The 21,820-nt window shown below is 41.4% G+C and overlaps 1 protein-coding gene across 1 annotated transcript in view; it reads right to left on the bottom strand.

Annotated features, from left to right (window-relative positions):
- The window catches only part of pde3b (phosphodiesterase 3B), a 42,838-nt gene that overhangs the window by 4,015 nt on the left and 17,003 nt on the right, over window positions 1-21,820 (bottom strand). Inside the window, exons 2-11 of the mRNA XM_031846192.1 lie at window positions 6,375-6,425; window positions 5,402-5,650; window positions 4,748-4,902; window positions 3,297-3,397; window positions 2,952-3,183; window positions 2,762-2,853; window positions 2,111-2,256; window positions 1,718-1,843; window positions 1,197-1,308; window positions 883-996 (exon numbers count right to left, since the gene is read on the bottom strand). Of these exons, the coding sequence (XP_031702052.1) occupies window positions 883-996; window positions 1,197-1,308; window positions 1,718-1,843; window positions 2,111-2,256; window positions 2,762-2,853; window positions 2,952-3,183; window positions 3,297-3,397; window positions 4,748-4,902; window positions 5,402-5,650; window positions 6,375-6,425 (1,378 nt within the window). The remainder of the gene's footprint in view (window positions 1-882; window positions 997-1,196; window positions 1,309-1,717; window positions 1,844-2,110; window positions 2,257-2,761; window positions 2,854-2,951; window positions 3,184-3,296; window positions 3,398-4,747; window positions 4,903-5,401; window positions 5,651-6,374; window positions 6,426-21,820) is intronic.

The raw sequence follows: 21,820 nt of genomic DNA, 5'->3' as shown, positions 1-21,820 counted from the left end.
ACACACACACACACACACACACACACACACACACACACACACACACAGTTCTATTCTCATTTATTCACTGCTCAACTCAATTTCTCATATCCCGGCTGATTTCTCATCCCCTTCTCTCGGTCCCTTCTTATCAAATGACAGCTGTTCTGGCAGCCTCAGTGTTAGACGTCAGCGTTTAAGCCCCAGGTCATTTTTAATGGAGCTAAACTATCATCAGCAGAGACCAGCCTGGGAATTTCTGCTTTTTTAAACTAAACTATCTTCAGATAAAAAAGCCACATCCCACAAAAGAAGGAAATTCTAAAAGCCACAATCAAAATCAGTCAGATTTATTCTATTTCTAACATCAGAGCGTGGCCAAATAATATTTAGTCCACAATCTCTTAATGAAGTAGTAGTGTACACACTTCAAAACAGGCGCTATCAGCAGGAAAGGATGAAAAGTATGAACACTTTAATAGACACCTTTTCTTTTTATTCAGTGATCTAATCAGAAATTTCTTTGCACGAATATTTTGTGAAATTGGCTCAACCCGAGACATCAAACCGGTAGCACACCTATATGTATGCTGTACAGGGTTAGATGTTATATTGTTCTGTTTAACTTTGCATTGAACTAATGCGCATTCTCCCACCCAATAACCTGACTTCTTCCACCAGATGTTCAGTAGCATTGGTACACCAAAATGTCTTAAACCAATCAAAGACTATGTTATTCATGCTAGCTACATTCTCAATCAGTTCAACACATCGAGATATTACACAATGCAACCATGCATTTAGCCCGAGATGATTGTTGTGCAGCCATGTGTCCGGGTTGTAACCTGTGTTCAACAAACGATCTAACAGCTATGTCTGTGAGCAGTGAGTATATGAGCCCACCTGTGTCACTTCCTGTCACATGCTCACTGTGAATCTGCTGGAACCCGGGGATTGGTCGAGTGGTCAGGTACCAGACAGCATGGAGCACATCAGTAGCATGGACCCTGTTATGATCTGTAACCATAATAGTTTAAATTAGTCTATTGCACCATTAGCACTCACTTGAAAGGTTAGACAATTTATGGATAACTGAAACTGCATCTTAGCCTGGCCACACAATGAACAACACCATGAACCTGGCCTTACATTCAAAAAAACAAAAAACTAATGTGAGTCTTTGAATTTCTTGAAACACTACACTGTTTAATACTCACAGGGAATGTCCCTGTAGCCACTTTCCAGAGCACAGAAGTATGTCATGAACTCCCTCACAGGGATCTTGAAAATTTCAAACAGACATGTATCCTGGAAAAGGGTGTATGTCACCTGGGGAAACACAAGCCAGCTTTACTGAAACACCAATCAGAACACAACCAGCTCCCTCAACGGTGTTCAGTGGAACATTAAAATACATTGAACATTAAAATGACTTTGTGCACACCATTATGCATGGACGAGAAGTTCATTATCTGTGCAGACATGTCATTTCCAGCAAAAAAAAAAAAAAAAAGGGACACCATTTGCACTTACTGAAATCTAATAATGTATACGTATGTTGCATGTTTACGTTAAAGTCAGACTAAATGCTAAAAGTCCTGCCAGCAGGCCCAAAAGGCTGCAATGATGATTATATCCAGAACGGTTTGCTTTTCTTAACAGAGTAGACAGGCCGACAAATTAAAAGAGAATCTGCTACAGCGACAGGAGAGGACTGGTTTGTGTGTGTTGTACTAACATAGCTGAGTATCCTTCCGCTCTTCCCTCCTGTTCTGTCCACCAGGTCAAAGATCTGGAAGTTCCAGGTGTTCATCCTCTCCATGAGAGCCTCATGGTCCTCCAGCATAGGATGTAGTCTGAACTCCTGCTCACCCGAGACACAATCAGAACATATAGTAGAAATTAGCAGAAGTATTGTTTCCACTGACACATAATGCTCTGAACATGCAAAACAAAACCTGAATCCCTATCTGCTTAATCATTGTAATTAAGTCCAGGTAAAAGTATGAGCTGTGAAACGCATGTATTGCTGATAGAATAGTAAACTACATGACAAATGGAGTAATTGTTTCTTCAGCTGTTTTGCAGTAAACAATCATATTGTAACCCGGAGCCCTCTGATCAAGCACACCTTTGATTCCTGAGTCTGCTGGTCTGTGCTGGAGCTCTTCTCCTTCTCCTCCCCTGCAGCGTCTGGTCTCCCGTCCCCAGACACGTCCGCCTCCACGCTCTCCTCCCTGATAAGAGGCTCTCCTGTGAAGTCCAACCCTTCACCTGCTGCATCCACAGAGCACAAGAAGCCGTGAGTATATGGACACACGCACACACACACACACTTACATGTCAACTTCTCTCTTTTTATCTTGTTATGTTCAAGTGCATGGATTTTAAACTGAATTTAAATGAATACATTGCAGTCACAGAATGAAATTGTTCTTAGAATTTATTCTCTATATTGAAGTATTTAAATGGACTTTTACTACTAGTCACCAGAAGGTATAGCGGCTATTGAAGTTGAGAAAACAAAGTTTATTTTAAACATGTTAGTCTAGCTAATAAACTAAATGTTACAAAATTAAAATATACATTCTTTCATGTGTGCTCCTCTGTTTGTCTTTGTGTGCATCAACTTGCATTATGTTTGGGGTCCAGCAGAGGGCAGCGTTAACCCACTAAACTGCTTACAGAAGTGTTTCTCTTTCGATCTCCAGCAAGACTGTCTGCCACCACACCGATACACTACTTAATGTGCATGAAATGTAATGCAACGTGTTGTATGTACCTGAGCGCCTGCGTTGAGCCTCACTGGTAAATGGTTGATATGACTCCCCTGTTTCACCGCTGGAACCTCCCTTGAGCATCTGGCGACCACAACTAGCATGGACACGACAATCACAGACATGAGCAATTACAGTTATAACCACTAACATAGAATATACAGTGACGTGCTGCTTCAGTGCTGCAGGTATCACCTGGTGCACAGAGGGAAGTGGGAGCTACGGAGGGCCTGCTGGAAATCAGGTGAGCCGAGGGTGTATCCCAAGGGCTTGTGCAGGTTCAGATTGACACTCGGCTTTGTCAGGAAGTCAGCCGTGTCTGGGAACTCCACAGGCGATCGAGTGACGAGGGACGACGAAGAACCGGTGCCTACTCCGAGAAGACTGTGGCTTGGCGAGGTGACTGGGCTCAGGCTGGGAGATGCGCCTGGAGAGGATGAAGGGAGAACAGGAAAAAAAAGAGAGGCATGAGATTTAGTCAAAACATGAGCAACTAATCCACATGTGGTGTCTCTGAGAAGTTTTGGGGTTAAGTCTCACCTGCTCTCCTGGACCCGGCATGGTAGGTAAGGGTAACAGAGGAAGACCTCTGCTTGGGAATGGTGAGCAGGTTTGTATTGGGCCCATTAGACAGGCCTGAGCTGGAGCACAAAACACACATATTCAACTCTGCCTTGAAAAATATAACATCACCTTTCAATCTAAGCATACTTTGAGCAAAGATAAAGAATAAGATATGGAATACTCAATGTCTCGCTGTCAGGTGTTTTGTTTTGATCGTCTTAAACAAAGACGCTCTTTGGCCAACAACATAGCTAGTCTCTACTACCATCCTGTGGAGAAATATAGACACTACACCCCAGTGTCCACAGCAAGTTTATTGTTTGAGTGAATTGAACACTGTGTAATAGATTTGTTTACAGTCACTAAAGGACCCTGACTTTCTCTCAATGCATGTGAACCGTAGGTACTATTATCGTCCACTTAAACTCATTCCTTAATTGTGTAAAATTCTGATTTATTTATCACTCAGACAAGAAACAACACTATGACGTGTTAACACCGCCTTCTGCTTTTGCTTTCTCTGTGAAATTTAAACTCACACAGGGCTAAAACATACATTTTGGGGTCGGCAGAAAACCAATAAAGGAGAGTACTTCAAAACTATTTCTCACAATTTCTTGTTCGTGGGTGACAGACTGCTATAAAACAAGCTCAGCGGCACAGTTTACAATTAAAATTGTACGTGCATTTATAGGTTCTTTGTTTCTCAGCCGATGATAGCAGGGTCTGATCTGTCCCATGAAGCAGGATTTGTGGGTCTGGCAGCTAACTTTGCACTTCTCAGTCTCAATCTCACACAAACGGCTTCAAACCAAAACAAAGGCTGTGTTTTTTGTTCACGGTTCAAGAAATGAAAGTTCCTTCCTCTCCAATCAACTGTGATGAAAAGGGAGTTACTGCAGTATGGACAATAGAGTGGCATGTTTTCTAAAGGTTAGAATGACTTTGCTTTTCGTGATCATTTACTGTATGAAATGTATGAAATAGAGCCAATGTTCTGCTCTGGTAATAAAAGTAACACCTCAGCATAGGCATCTAACTGTCAAATCTGGCTTCTCTACTCAAAATCAAACGTGATCTACGTTTATCGCCTGGTCCTCAGTACAGATGTATAATACCCAGTCGACCTGGTTTTCTGTGAAGTGTATGGTTTCTATTTTTATTATGAAGATGAATTCTTGCTTATTTAGAACTCTCTGAGACCTATTCATAACATCTTTTTCAGGCTGACCATAAACAAAAAATGACCCTTGATTTCACTGTGCACAGGTGCTGCTGAGCCACCTGAGGAAGATCATAGCTGGAGTAAAGTCACATTGCAAATACGGCCAATTAATCTGCTCCTGCACTGGGCAGGTTGGGTAAAATATAGCCCAGGTGACGTGTGCGAGCTATTCTGAAGACGGTGTGTTTTTGTTTGTTGGTACCTGGTCAAGTTGAGTTCAGGGTGAGGTCTCTTGCCAGTGTTGCGTTCCCAGCGTAAAGAGGCGGAGTCGAGAGGAGAGAGTGCTGAGCACGAGGAGGAGGAGGTGGAGCTCCGCCTGGGCTGAGGGGTGGGGAGGCTGTTTCTGCTGCTCAAACCCTGATGGGGAAAGGAAGTCTCCAGTATAGACAAATTTGTTTTTGTTTTTTTACACAAACTGAAGATGCTGGTCATGTTACATAAACAACATGATCACATGATTTCTGAACTGACAATAGCACGACGTCAAAAACCATAAAACTAGCATCGGGCTCCTGCAAAATAAAAAACAGCAACATACAAGAACAGGGTCATATGGCCAATATGTTTACTGGCTCAATGTTTGCGGCATCTAGCAACATAACACAACATCTGGCTAATCAAGTATGTGAATGGTGTAATTCAGGTATCTACATTGTGACAATCAAGGATACTGTTGCTCTAATAACTTTTTACATCTGTGAAATCCTTTCTCACAGTAGATACTGCCGTTTCTGAAGGAACTTTTAGTGCCTGAGCTAGTTCCTAAGTTCGGACACTATAACTCCTTCGTATAGCGTATTACTCATCTCTTTAAGCATCCATACTAGGTAGTTGCAGCGGTAGTGCTTTTACCCACCTTAATGATTTTCCTGTCACTCCTGTCCACAGAGTCCTCCACCTCATCGCAGGGGTAGAAACCTGGGAAGGGGGTGAAGGGGTTGACCCTTGGGCGGCATGAGCCCGAAAATGTCCCCATGAGGCTTGAGATGCTGCGCAGGGCTGAGATGGTGGGTGGCAAGAGAGAGGAATCCGTCAGCAGGTCCGACACCAGGTTCCTGGCCTCGTTGATGACTGAAAGATCCACGCCGTTGCCGCTCACTGCACCCTGCCAAATGCACACAATACATCACACGGATTAGGGAACGGGGCAGCAAATGCACCGTCAGAGAGGCAACTTCAAAAGTAGTCTCACCCCAAATGTTGGCTCATGGCTTGTGTAGCCTCCTGCTGGAGTGCACCATAATATTGACAACAGACAGCGTGACAATCTACTGATTCATGCCAATAACTTAAATAGACGTTTGGGCTAGCCGTGTAGCGGTAGGAACAACGACAGTAATACAAATACACTGTATCTAGAGCCCATATGAAAAGTGTAGTGCTATTCTAATATCTGAAGTGAAATCTCATAAATTGTGAGAGCACTGTAGCACAAACAGGTGTAATCCCCGCGTTATTCAGGGCACCTTTTAATGTGGGAAATTATCCTGGCTGGCTTGGCTCGGCCTAACAGGAAAAAATAATGATTCTTTATTGGATTAAGCAAATAGTTCAAACAAGACAAGGAATGTCTGAGTAAGATAAATATGTGGCATGACAACAATTCCAAGGTCATTGTATGCCAGCTTTTGCACAATGTGTATTTTGCCAAACCAAAAGATGTCAGCAAAAGAACTGAGTGTACTAAAGGTGACTGATAGACAGCTTCCACTTGTAGTCTACTCAGAGACCACTCTCTCTCTGAACAGACCTGTGTTATCTGTGTGTGTTACTTGGATGAACCACGCACAGGTACCTTTAAGTACAACTTAGACAAACACAGTACTGACCTGATACTGTGGTTTGTACCAGTGCTTCAGATCCCAGTCCCACAAGATCATCTGAAAGATACAAGAGAGACACATAAACTGCATATTATGTTTATTGTGCAGAACAGAGAATATGAAACGTATTTACAGAGAGAGAGAGAGAGAGCACAGCCTTTGACCTCCGCTCCACTATTAGCACACTGTCCTAAGACCTTTCAGTGAGGGCACTGGCAGGTCAGCGCCAGAGCTTCTGTTAGTCTATTCTGCCTGTTATCCAAACACACAGTGTGGTAACAGTTTACACGAAGGATTTCCTGCGCCACACGATGCACTTTCTACTACAGGTATGCTATTGCACAATGCCGTAGCCACAGCACACTGAGGCCTTTCACTGACAGCAAAAGAAGAAAAGCAAACCACCACGGCACGTCTACAATGGAGCTATGAGATCTTATCTGGCTCAAACTACGTCAATTGGCAGCATTTCCACACTATCTGTTGGTAACCAAACAGGAGCTCTCACACATGCACGTTACAGCAGTGTACAGTCAAAGCTGCAGCAGGTTGTGTAACACCAAGTTGCAGGGCCTGAAATAATCTAATCCTCTGGCTCAAGTATAAATACAGACATGATTAGTTATGATAGCCCTAACTAGGTTTGTTACACAGTCCAATTATACTTTTGCACATTCACTGACTTCCCTAATGTGTGCATTTCATTTTGTCAGCTATATGCACATTGAAGTGAAAGCACTGAATTCCCCTTTGACAGCATTGAAAACATAAAGTCTTCCGTTTGTGGTGAAGCTGTCGCTTCATGCGGCGACAAAAGGACACAGACTGTAAGTCTACTTTCGTGTTTTAATGGCAAGAAATATGGCAGTTTTGCGATGTAAAATCCAGGCAGTAGACATTTCTTTTTAAGAGCAAACGTGCAGTCTCACCCCACACCACAAGGGGGAGAGACACAGACGATTAAGCCTCACAACTACCAACAACCTCAACCTTACATGTAAACACACACCCTCACATAATCTTTTTTTTTTTTTATCATTAACATTAAAAATGTTATACACTTGATTAATCATTCGGTCACATTCATTCAGCAATGGCAAGAACTTCAATAACATATTTAGTCAAATAAATTCACTTTGTTTAATAAGGGATTTCCTTTTTAGAGGTAAACTTTCCAATGTACTCTTATATACATATACTAGTCTTCACAGCGAGGTTTTTTCGGAGTATTTATACTATATTCCTATCCTATACATGTTGTACTGTTCTGCATGTGACACATGCAGTGCATGTAAGCTATAACTACGGTTACTAAACAGATCAGTGGCTCCGTCCCGTCTCCTCCAATCAGTAACTGTTTCATTGATCAAAGGGGGGATATTGGGTGTTTGTCATCAGCATCTGTACAATGCTTCCAAACATGTAATATGGCAAATAAGCACTGCCATGGCAACCTGACATAGAGGCCAGCAAACAATGCTCCATACACCATGGCAACGGGATGGCGGGAGACGGCCGGAGGACAGAGTTGTTGGCCTTCTGCTTGTTTACGGAGAAGGGCTGAAAGGGAGAGGGAGATGGGTAAATGCTGGAGGAGACGATGCCATTAAGTGGAGAGTTAAGAACAGAGAACTAAAGACGGAGATTAAAAAAAGAAATGTAGACACAATTAAATACGACGTACACTTGGCCTTCATTTCACTCAACCTAAAGAAGTTTAGTTACATTCCCTACCGTCCCTCTTGATCACGCACGCAGTACACTGTGACGCACTCAATATAGCATAGTTTGCGTACAATCTGCCCGCACCACACCTTTACAGTATGCCTTTGCACATTCTGTGCACAATGCACATTAACATGAATGTCTTCTCCGCCTCACACACACAGCACAGAAATAGGAAAAGCTGGCTGAATGGGGGCTCCACCACCGCCGCCACCATTATCGCCATCGCAGCGTGCACCAAGCAGCAACTTATTTACAGTGAGGGCCTTTTCCAAGTGACGAGATTAAAATCTTTCAATGAAGAGGAGATATTTTCTTTAGCGATGTTATGGAAACATGACATGAGGGCAGACACAGAGACGGAGACACACAACAGCTGACACGTGAGACACCTGCACACGTGCAGACGGACAAAAGCTGGAAAACATTTAGCTGCATTTGTGAAACAAACATTGTAGACATCCAGCACAACGAGGTACAAGCACTTCAAGCATTTCCATTTTCTACTACTTTTGCTGCCACTTTTACACTCAACTAGCTCCATTTAAAGGGGACATATTATAAGTTGTACTTGTATATACAAAGGAATCATGAGACCATCTTATAAAAATGTTGTGGGGACATTTGTGCAATTGATAATTATACATCAATTTCATAACTTCATATTTACACTGGGAATATGGGGACATGCGTGCAACAACCTCAGACTGCCTACCTTTTAAATCTTTCCTCTACTACTCATATATTTCACTACTTTCTATTCGGGGCTGGCTTTTAAGCACACGTGCACAGAAAGAGCCTGTTAGACTCGTGTAATTGCCCGTATCCATTGTATCTGCCAGTCTGCGTAACTCTGTGTGCACACCATGAAGACTATTTGTGGTGCAGGTAAAAAAAAAAGGGATATTAATGCACACCTGCATGAATATACAAAGCAAACAGGGAGAGACAAACTAGGGTCGCACCGATCCAGCTTTCTTAGTCCCGACACAGATACCTTAAAAATCTTCAAAATGAACAGAAGTTAAAGTTCATTTTTTAATGCAGAAACAGAGATTAGAATGCCAGTGTAAAATGTATTGAATAGAATTGAATTGGCCCCATTGTCAACGATATCCAATCCAGCTGTTTTGAGTCCAACATCCGTATCGGTCCACAGAGAAAACAGACAATAACACACACAATCAAACACACACTCAAAACTAAATATACACATCAAAATAACACTGCACACACACACACTGTTATTAACACAAGTCGTAAAGATTTCTGAACAGGAGTCAATAAACCTTGCGCAAGCTAGTAGACGGCCAGTAGTTACACCTGCGTGTCATATTAACTCGGCTCTGTGGTGTGAGAGGTGCTAGAACTGATAAAAACACGCTAATAAGAGTGTGGGGGACAGAGAAAAGGTATCAATGAGGCAGGCAGGCTTTTGTATGGAGAGAAGCAGGGCTGCTGACGGTGTGTGTCGCCGCAGACCGACGTCAGCAGCCCTCTGCACATGCACACGTCGCTAATGAGGACTGGTCTCTAGCTGTCAAGACACGCACGGGAAGAAAAGGAGAGAGAGAGAGAGAGAGAGAGAGAGAGAGAGAGAGAGAGAGAGAGAGAGAGAGAGAGAGAGAGAGAGAGAGAGAGAGAGAGAGAGCGCACACAGGCTGGCTTGATTCTCTTAGGCCTGTTCAGGAAAGACAGTTAACCAGATGAGAGGACTGCAGAGCGTGTGTGTGTGTGTGTGTGTGTGTGTGTGTGTGTGTGTGTGTGTGTGTCCTAGTGGTCACACATAGCTTGAACTGCCAGGATATGGCTGGGCCTGTACAGCACAGTGCCAAAGCTCTGGCAGGTAAACTGACGATAGGCCAGCAGCAGAGGCGACTGAAGGAGATGCAGACTGGGATTAAAGAAACAGTCTCTGAACTTTTGACCCAGACTCCTACAACGGTGTTTCCTACACAACAAAATTGACCCATATAACAAAATACATTATAGGTTTACTGTAAAATATACTAAATACAATTATCACTATAAATATGTAATCATGTTTGGTAACAATGATATATAATGACTATTTTCTTCATAATCCCGTTAATCTTCCTCACAGATAATGATAAACACAAAACGGTAAAAAACAAGTGCAACAGTGAACTTACATTAACCCCTTACCAAAGACGAGGAAGTTGGAAAAAAAAAAAAAGGTTTTAAACTTAGATTATGTGGAAGTGGTTAAGATATCTTTAAAGTAGAAATAAGGCGTTGACAAAGGCAACATATGTACATTGTAACGAGGACAGGAAGCATGAACACTGGTGAATGGAGGGCTTGTTGGCTTAAAACACAAGCGTTGGCCCAAAAGCTCACAGTGTCCAACGTGCTAATTGTTGACATCCAGCAGTGGAGCTCAACCTCAACAACAAGCAACTGTATCCTTGGTTTGCGGACATTAACCTCAATAACATTTGAAAAACATTTATCACCACTTTTTTGGCTTGAGCAAATGGGAAATAGAAAAAAAATGATTACAGTCTCAGTACAGACACCCATGAAGACTGTTCTGTGCGGCTCATCTTTTAAATCAATTCAAAAGCCATGTTGACACAGCTCGAATTTATTTCTACTTAGTTATAATTTATTGCATTTTTCAAAATCAAATTAAATTAAATTCATTTTGTGTATGGTTTAGAAAGCACTCAAACATTCATCTTGAATGCTGAAAACAACATAAGAAATTTAACAACTGAAGGGTTTGTAATATATTCATTTTTAGTAATTGATAATATTATTTGTTGAAATCCTGCAGCCCTGTGGACAGATCTTTGGTAACTTTTGTTTCTCTAAATACATCAGAGCATGATAGCAACATTGTAGGTCATGCTGATATATTTTCAAATGAATATATCATTGCCACGATTGCTGTATCGAAATACCTTATTTTTACTCTTTTGTTCCACTTTTTTTGGGGGGGGGGGTCAGTTGCTTTACAAAGTCACAATTAATGCAGAACCCAATCAGCCACTCTTTGCTGAACGGTTCAAAGAATACACTGAATCAGAGTTAGCTGTTCGATGTCAAAAGTATGACGTAACTAAGCGGTTTCCAGTGAAAGGTTTGAAGAAAGAAACTACTTCCTCCCAGTCTAACCAGCCAAACAATCTACAGGACCAAAGACTTGTAAAAATCTTTTTGCATCTGTGCTGCTTGGCTCGCCACCAGCCCACAGGTCAACGGAGCCAACGGGAAAACTCTCAGTACTCCAGATGGCCAGTCCGCCTATGGCTGTCACCAGTGTTGTCAGGGCGACCTAGCAGGACCATGGAAAATTCTTTTGACGAGGGAAAGGAGCTTGTGCAAAATGTCATCCCTCTCTTTCACACTCGTCTACCACTTCACTGGACTGGTGTTGCTCGGCGTCTGCCCTGCAAAAGTCAGCGTCCATTGGTGTCATTTTTAGAATGAAGTACCTAAGTATGACGAGATCTGTTTCTGGCATGAACAAGGGGACAGGTCACCATGTCATACATGGTTCTCCTCTTACCTGTAGAGCTATTTATCAATCTACATTGTTTTGTTGCGAGTTGCCTAGCTTTGGAGATATCGGCCGTAGAGATGTCTGCCGTCTCTCGAATATAATGGTACCATATGGCACTCTCCAGAAAATCTCTCTCCAGAAATCATGACTTTATTTACTCAAGATAATCCACATACCTTGTTGAACTATAATTCTGGGAAGAAACATTGCAGTTCAGTTTTTCATGGCGCTTTGAGCTCCACAGGCCGAGTCCCATTCTATTCGAGCAAAGGCACACATCTCTACAGCCGGTAAATCCAAAATTAGGCAACTCCCACCCGAACAATCTATATTGATAAACAGCACTACAGGTAAGAGGAAAAATATGTTTGTTTTTTTAATGGATACATGTCTCGTTTCTCTGGTTGTAAGAAATAACTTGGTGAAATTAACAGACAGAAATGAACAGCAAAGAAGAGCTGAAACAAACTAACAAAAATCCACTAATATTTCAATAGTTTTCATTAATATCACAATGCAGTTTCCATAAAAAAAATAACATTTAATTGGCTTTAATTAGAGTGAGAAGCCACCTTCTAAGTTTTCAATTTCGTCTCAATCCTTGGGGGTGGAGCAACAGAACGCACACCGCAAAGCACAGAATATGTCCATTTCACCCCACAAGGTAGCATTCTTTAAAATGTTCACAGTGCAAAGCTTTACAGGTATTTATAAAAGTGAGTGTGCTCAGTGTGGAGACACCCAGGCTAGTGACGAGCATGAAATAGGCTTTGGAATAAACGTCACGCTGTATTTAGGGTATTTCAGTGACTCATCTGCCTTGCTTGTCTAGACCCTCTGCACTATATGTACACAAACAATAGCGGCCAACGATTCTTTTGGGCATGTCACCACGGAGTTATCACCTAAACATGTACAGTGAATCAGAGGGAGATATATGCTGTGTGATAGTATAGGAGAAGCTGATCTAAAGCATGATGTAGTACAGGTAACGATCAGTGTCTGTATGGCATTAGGTTACTTGGCACCATGTTCCCGTGTGCTACAGGAGGATAACAAGGTAGCAACACTGAATAAAGGGAACACAGCCACAGAACAGAGGGAACGCTGGTGTAACCGAACAAAATCTTTTGGATCCAGGTATCCTATCTGAAAAGAGTGTTGAAACAAGAATAATTATGAGGAAAGATGAGCTTAATTTTTTATATATTTTGCTCAAGTTAGTGTCATTACTGATCTGCTTTTCAAGAAAATGGAGACAACTCATTGGTTTCCTCCTCACATCCCAGCACCTTGTCACAATATATGAGGATGGTGCTCTTACCACCAATCTGTGAAATAAACAACTAATGCGAGATTGACTTCTTGTAATACAGTACGTTTTAAAAACTGTACATCGACAGGTCTTCATTCACAAAGTAGACACACCCACCTCCAGGTCATAAGCCTGACCTTTGTCACGACGCAAGACACAGTGAAACACCTTTTCTAAACCTCCCCAGCCTTAGCCTCTCTCCAGACAGGTTGTTGTTAGTTATTTCCACTTTCCGTATTGACTTACAGATGCATTATCATATGCAACCAGTGGGAGAAAGTGAACAAAACTTAGGTATTCACAAGTTTGTACGCAACTCTGTTTCATGTGGGACATATTTAACTCTGATGTACCACCCACTCCAGATATTACCAGTATGGGATAGTACATTCCAAGAAGTATTTTATGAACTGTTGAAATTTTAGTGGAGGACATTCTTTGTAAATGTTTTCTGTGCTGTGTTAATGTAGGTAGTCGTTTCTCAGTATTTCGTATTCAATTCTCAATGTGATGTTATCCAATTTACCTATAAAAAAAGATAGCAGTTGCAGTCTGCTTCCTGGCTGTTGTGAATATGTCAGCCAGCTGTGTCCCCAGAAAAAAAGCAGACGGACAGGAACGAGGCTGACCGAAAAAATGAGTGGAAGAATTGCAACTGTGCACCACGAGCCGTTTAGGATGTTGCAGGAAAAATGCTTTGTGCTCAACCAAGTTAGATGGCGCTCTTTTCCAATATTGCCGTTTCGTCAAGACCACGAGATCGGACAAGTCGAAGGGACATGGAAGTGACCTGGTTTCATCAGACGTACAGTATGGTCCTCATGGTTGGTGTCCATCACGGTGGAGACCCATTAAGGATGAAGAAAAGGCACAGAGGCCTAACAGGCTACAACCGCTGGACTGGACTGGATGAGTAGAGGAGGCTACAGAGAAGAACACCTGGAGGCTCAGGAAGGGAAGGCCAGACTAGACATCCCTCAGGCCGCTCTGAGGCTGCAGGTGTGTCCTCGTTTCAAGAGGAAGCCTCGGGAGATATTAAAAGGGTCCTGGCGGATCTTCCACACTGTCAGATTTAGTGCATCTCTCATCTGACCTTGGATAACTTTAGCATCCACCAGAAAGAGATGCAAGAAGGTCAAGAATAAAGACAGATGACTGGATTGGTAAGAGCTATATTAGTTGACCAAAGATTATTAAATAATGATGACTTGTTTACTACCTTAAATACTTTTTAATTCTTTGTCCACCTTTCAAAGCATCCCAGCTGTTTTCATTTTACATCAAAACAGCTGATATCACGTGACATGGATTTGCATCTATGTGTATTTTACACCCAACCGAGTTGGTGTATTTACTGTCAGTCCTCAGTACATCAGAGCTGGAGAATAACTGCATTTCCCCACATATTCTGTCAGTGTGACGCACAAGAAATGAGCCAGTTATCCTCATCTATTCATGCTACTTAACCCGTTGTGTTCACCTGCGGTGCATTGTGTTGCAGAAAATGCTTTGAAAGATCATCATGCGGAACAAGCAACAAGATTGAGCAATGAGATTGTCAGCACCTCCTGTGGTAGCCGTTGACAAGGAAAGCTTTGTTATAGGAAACAAAACAAAAATGCCACAACAAAAGTTTGAGACATTGTGTGCTGCAAGATGGTTATCAACGCAGATGATGTTCTTGAGCCCATCCTGGACGGACCTGGACGTCCGTCAGCAAAGCGCTCTTATAGCCAATGAGTTTTACAGACACACAGTCAGGCGAAGAATTACTCTTCTCTACTTGTGCAACTATATATCACAGTCTTCAACATACTTGGGGCAGAGAGCGCAGAGCCTCACACATGTACAGCAGTGGGAGGAAAACCAAAGAGGTCACGATGGAGCCTTTGCTAAGGAAATGGGGCAGCAGCTGCTCGGTGCCATGCTTCATGTTGAGGAGAAGCCACAAAAAGTGGCATAGAAAATGTAAAACGCAAACAAGTGGAAATAGATTTCAGTAAGACGTAATCTATTTTAAACGTTAATAACAGATGCATTATTTTAGTTCAACAATGCAACTTTAGCTTTGCCTTTTACTGAAAATGGAATTTAAGATGTACCCGTTTTTATATTATAAAGATCTGTTTTGAATTCTAATGAAAAACATACAATGTGAGAATATATGTATTTTGCATTTGGGAAATTATCCAAATTTGATCAATTCTTAAGATTCTATTTTGTTATGGACTGTAAAAATGTTAAATCTTCAGAAAATGTTCATTAGAAGTCATTCTGTTTATTTCCACGCATTAAACTTTACTCCCTATCTTTGTTTTAAAGAACAATAGATGAGGATTGTACAAAAAGCCATTATTAGAATTATACAGCAATACAATAGGAATAATAGTGGGTTTTCTCCCCTTTTCAGTGTATTGCTATGAAATGAAATGTTAGTTATTGTGATACTGATTGTTGATCATATGACTCGGTCAACAAAAAGACTACTCGCTACTACACCTTTGAGATTTAGGAGAACTGAATATAAAGAGGTTGTTTTGGTGTAGGGATGTGACAACTAATTTGTAGCTTAACAAGAGACACATATCTCAGTTTAACTGTCAGCGTTGACTCACACAGATAAAGTATGAGTCAATGCCAATGCCACAATCTGAGTAAAGTCAACCCTAATACATCAATGATGAACCTTTTTCCCACAGTGGTCTGTTTCATGCTCAAATGGCCGGTAACGTTCCGATTGTACTCGACACCAAAACTAAGTCGGCAGCTACCAATGCTGACAAAATACAGCCTGCGCACCACTTGGCAGTGTTTTTAAGACCTACAAAACCATAAAGAGAAAAGCAGATGAAATTGTATTTGAATCTGACGGACAGCATCTTTTCCTTTATAATCGAATGCCACTGTGTGCTATCTAGTAAATCAGAAAGGACAGACATTTTGAAAAAAATCTAACTTGATAATAACTAATAAACTGATAGAAGATAGGATGCAGTTACTAAGGCTTTGTTTGGGCATGGTATTTGAAACTGTGTCCCTTACATTCACAGCTACTCTGCGGGTCAGATATACTGCAGGTATAGGTCTCATGAGACTTGTCAGACAATGCATTCTACACACTGTAAACAAATGTTTAAAATATGCATTATATAAACAGAGTTCAGCTTTTAATTCAAGTTGATGATGGCAAACAGACTGGCCTCAAGTCAAATAATGAATGTGTTTAGACATAAACACATTCCACATGAAGGGATTTAATCCATGCATGACTTTGGCCCCACATTTACTGGAAACCATTCAGTAAATCATGACCCTATAAATAGTTGCAGGCAGTCTGCACTGCAGGCTATGTATGCAGGTTACATTTTATCGGAGCTTAGATTTTTTTTTTTTTTGTTGACCTGGAACGCAACAATTCATAGCCATCACAAGAGACTGGCAAGAATATAGGCATGTATGACCTTTGGAGAGTGGTGGCAGAGAGCCCAAGTGTAAATAGTACTTCACAAAGTCCTTTCTGCTGACATTGATTTGCTGATCTGCAGGTTCATAAATATCCCGGGCTCACCCAGTGTTAACACAAGTAATTATTAAAAGGACTATTGACCTTATGACGCACAGAGAGTACAGTCAGAGCCTAACGAGGGCTTCATGTCATCAAAAAACATTCAAGCAGCTGTTTATTCAGGTAAAATAAGTAGCCACATCTGTCTCTCTGTTTTGTTTCCCTTTTCTTAAACCTGTATTTCCCTCTACCGATATCAGCACAACGTTTGGTTTGCAACACACTGTTTGGAATTAGTATTATCAAAGATATGCGAGAGGACAGAGGTGATCTCAGTGCCAACGTTTTTAGTTGAATCTGTGCCCAGGCCGCCCTGGACCAGACGGCTTTACCGTCAAAGACACCCTGCGCACATGGTGGTGTTGTATACATTTTTGGTTGCATGGCTTTTTGTTCCATACATTTTATCTACGTTTGTTTACGATCTTACTCCAGGAGTTTGACTCCTGGCAGGCACATGGGATCTACTGGGTTTTTACTCCCCAAGCTCTTGAACTTTAATGCCGCGTTTAAACCGACAACAACGCCGTGTCAAAAACTACATTGAGGTCGCTCTGGGCTCTGGCACAGAAACACATAGTCCGGTGAAAACGCTGAAGCTGGCTCAGCTTTTACAACGATGCAATATGTCATATAGCTACACACTACACTGGCTGGATTAAATGATGCCACTGTGGTAACGTTCCTGAGTTATACGTTTCTTGTCCTCTTAATAGAACAACCTCCTGTCTGGTGTTTTGGCATCCGATAGGCCTTTTGCATGTTATCATGGATCAGATCAGCAGTAATTGAATGGCGTTTAACATTATGTATGCTAACTGGGTATGGCAGCTGCACCACATGTTTATTTGTACCGAGCCTTCATTTAAAAAGACAGCTAGGGATATTTTGGACAGGCTGTTCATTTATGTATAATTCAGCGCTGAAGCGATTAGTGGATTAACGGAAAATGAATGGACAACAATTTAGAAAATTGATTGAGTGGTTAAGTCATTTATCAAGCAAAAATGCTGCACACTCTGAGGCTCCAACTTTTCAAATGTGAGAATAAGCTATACTTTCCTTTTCTTTAGATCAATGTCATATTTTGCATTTTTTTTTATTAGTAATTTGTTGTAATTGTTGTCAAACAAATGGTCCATATTCTCAGCATATTCTACCTTAGACTGTTTCCTTCTATCCAAGTGCAAACATGTCATGTATGTCCTTCACACACAACCTTTTTTGACCACTGTGGAGCCCAAGACCAAGCTGTAGTTTGGAGGCAGGGAGACCTGAGTACAACAGGAAGGTTATACCTGATATGGACATGAGAGCTAGATGAGGGAGGCTCGAAGCCTTGTAAGGGAACATCTGGTTTTATCATGGAATCAGTGCGAGCTCCTCTCATAAACACAACCTAACGCCTGTGCCCTGGAGCTCTGGCCAATAACAAGCATGTGAACACAAACGCCATCCATCAGAGGCGAGCAGCGGGAGGAGGAGTTCACAGGGAAGTAGAGAGAGTGAGACACAGACACAAAGAGCAGCGAGAAGAGACGGAAATTGTGTGTTAAGTAAATCATTTACGATCAAGTGAGCAACGCTGGCTCTCGGCAGCTTCTTATTTCTACTTTACGTATCAAATTCACAAAGCTGCCTTTAAAAGCTGAGGTTGGGAAAAAAAAAAAAAAAAAAAAAAAAAAAAAAAAAAAAAAAAAAAAAACTTAAGAAGCTTACAGTTGTCAAATTAAAGGTCAAAATCAATATGGAACTGGCCGCTGTGGAGCGCCTCAACGTCTGTCTACTTGTCGTTAGAGTTATTTGAGATTGCACTCAAATTACTTATGGTTATACATTTTGAGGGTAATTTAACCAAATTCAATACACTCTTCTAGGCAAGTTCATACTGAGGGTCTGTTTATGTGCTCCATAGAAACAAAGGGCATGTTGCCGCCTGTCCTTTCCTGCCCTCCTGATGGTGGTGTGAAGGCCTGGGTTGGATCATAGACGTACAGGTCAGCATCCTACGGGACTCCTTCATGTATTTTTGTAAGTGCCTCACAGCTACAAAGGTTTCTTGTACGGCGATTGTAGCTGGATGTTATTTTTACAAGGTGCGATAGGCTACAGAAACTTTAGTGACTGATATAAGATCATAAAATAAGTGGCTGTAAATCATTAGGCTCATACACACACACAAGAGACCAGGGAGAATTATTACTATGCTCTGTAGCTCTATGGAGCCCTTTAGCCTCTTTTAGGTCAATATTTTGGTTTAACATTCGAGTATTTACTGTGTGGTTCAGTCCGTGGCTCCCCGCTCTCATCTATCCCCGTCTGTAGCAGCAGCAGGAAGCTGTTTTCAGTCAAAAAGCTACCTGCCTGACAGCAGACAAAGTTGGCGACTAGCTGGTGAAGAAAGTGAAACACGTAGCAACCTCGATACGCAAACATTTTTCTCAGGAGTTGGTGGAGACCAAACCGGAGATAAAAGCAAAGTGAATCTTGGACATCAGATGGCCCGAACATGACCCAAATGAGGTAATAATGTTGCTCTGTGTCTGCTGAATGTGTAAGTAGGCCACCGTTTGCTGACAATAAGGCTAAATGAATATCTCAAAGCTGTGTGTCTGTAAGCTGGCTTTCCTCCGCCCTCTAATGGCCAGAAATACAAGAATGCAGCTTTAGGGTCTGTGTTTAAAAAAACACTGAGTCTGCGTTTCAAATGGCATACTTTGTCTTTTTACTTTTAGTACATACTGCAGCTGCCCTTACAAAGTACGTACTGTTGCATGCAGTATGCATTCAATTGGAACACACTACTTCCTCATAACATTGCACCTTGTACTTTGACCCTCTTGCTCATATGTCAGCTGCGCAGAGGATTGTGGGTCAGAATAGCCAGAAAAGCATGCTGGCTTGCAGACTGCAAAAAGCGACGGGATTTAGAAAGACATCCTGGTATTTTTGGCATTCTGCATTTGACATACTATGTTCTGGGACATACAAAATCTTTTTCCGGCATACTAAATCATATGGAAGTATGGGTATTGGAAAGCACAGTATGTTTGATATTTCTCATAGATCTCTATTTAAATCCTTTTAAATGTAAACATTTCTAGATCTTCGGAATATTTTTGATAGCTAAAATGTCAAAGACCGTACTGCAGTTCTGGCATTCCATTCGACGCAGATGTTTCAGGCAAAACTCCCTTTTTCAGTGTGAGGCAATCACCCATAAGTGTGCACCAATCCACTTCCCTTGGTATGGCAAGACAATCGACAACTGTACGCTTTTTACAACAATGTGTGGACATACAGCATCCCCGGGCTGATAGTTTGCAACACTGTAACACGTCAGGGACTGAATCATACACTGTGAGAGGCCCAAAATGTATTTTGTTGCAACTTTGCAATGTAACAAAAGCAATAGGTTGATGTTTCATGAGAATAATCCACCCTGGCTTGGTACAGGGGTGGGGTGTTTCACACTGTAGAGTCCCTGGTGTTTAGTGCACACATAATGGAGTGAGACTGCCATGAGGCAAGCATGCACTAAGAGACGAACATGGAGACGCTGCTGTCGGAAAAGAGTTAAGGAGTGCAAAGTAAGGACGAGCAGTCGAGTTCAAGAAGTACTGATCGAAACAGCAAGTTTCATAAAGTGATGCTGTAAATCCGTTCAACATTCTTTCTGCCGTCAGATTCTTGGAAATAGTCAGACAAAGAAACACACATGTCTTCTTGCTTTTAAGAAAGATTGCATCAACAATATTTGAATTCAATAGATATTTCTGCAAATTAGCACAAAAGCATTCCAGAGAGGCTATTTGGGGGTGACCTTCATCACAGGATGCAACAGTCACATGACTCAAATTCAACAACTGAGATATCTAATTCATTTGTAGATACTTATCTTCTGCTATTGATGCGTTCAACAAACAGAAATCAGCACAAAATGTATCCTAAATGGCAGTTAAAGACTAATGTCACAAATGAAGGCAGAATAGAAAATGTTTTAAAGTTGACTAATATATAAGGGTAGTTTTTAAAAAAGTGGATGTTTGAAGTGTTAAATCTAAAATTCCTCGTAAAAGAGTCTTGCAGTTTACGGTTTAAACAGGCTACTTTCAAATAGACTGGGGTCTTTGAGTTTTTTCTCCCCTCGGTATCCCATCATCAGAACGAGCAGACTCAGCAGCTAGTGCTGACAGAGTGCGGATCACAACATGATGCTGAAACCACCAGAGATCAGCATTTTACATCTGTAAGTATAAACTCGGAGCTCGGTGAGGTCTGCCTACATCCCCTGAGACAGATGCCACATGGAATGAATACTGGAACTCTGGCCGACGTCATACAAACAAACCCAAGGTAGGTTTACTAAACACAGTTAAGGGGAGCAAAGGTGAGGCCTACATGTACCCAGTTTGCCAAGTTTTGTGTAGTATACAGTCCTTTGACTTTAGATTTCTAGGTATAAAAACACTGTGGCATTACTGAAAAAGAGCACTCCTGTTTATAAATAAAGTATATAAAGTCTAAAAAGGGGCAAAACTTCTGTATTAGCAATAGTCTGAAAACATTTATTGTCAGGTTCAACAATAAAAGAAAGGGAGAGCTAGAAAATGTTAATTTCCTTGGATTAAAGACACGAGACCTTTGCACGTATCACTCTCTTTTCTTTATATACTTTATTAAATTGTTAATTGCTTATTGTTTTTTGGACCTAATGTCACCCGGGGCATTTTGGATGAACCACACCTGCCATCACAGAGCTTGTTAGCCTGTTGTTGTGCATGATGTATAAATATGGGTGTGGTTTCCACTTTTCAACCATACTGACCTGACAAACATATTAAGCTTTGTTTATACTCGCGCTTCACACCGTAACGCGAGCCTCAAACGTCAGAGGGCGTACAAACAAAAATGACCTGTGAATAAGCAAGAAGACAACGAGTGTAACCGGCAAGAAGCCATAAACCAACCTCCCCAATGCTGAGGAGGGATTGTAATTAACTGGAAACTCATATCTCATATTCACGGACGACTTTATTGCCTTTGCACAAGCCCTGTAAAGAAACACGTCAAGTATTAAAAGGTACAATATAGAAACGAAGGTTGAATATCCTGTAACAATTTGATTTGGCTGGCAAATATATATATTAGTGTTGGGCAATGATTAAAATATTTAATCGCGATTAATTGCATGGATTTTTTGCAATTAATCGCATTGTTATGGCAAAGTTCAATAATGAATTCAAAAGTAGTGTATTGCGCACTTTTATTTTAAAAGTACTGCTATATGAACAAAAGGGCAATAACATTTGGTTCAC

This window comes from Anarrhichthys ocellatus, unplaced genomic scaffold (assembly GCF_004355925.1).
Source record: "Anarrhichthys ocellatus isolate YVR2014 unplaced genomic scaffold, GSC_Weel_1.0 scaffold6, whole genome shotgun sequence".
Taxonomy (NCBI): Eukaryota; Metazoa; Chordata; class Actinopteri; order Perciformes; family Anarhichadidae; genus Anarrhichthys; species Anarrhichthys ocellatus.
The sequence above is the reverse complement of the archived record's forward strand: the minus strand, read 5'-3'. Positions and strand labels throughout refer to the sequence as shown.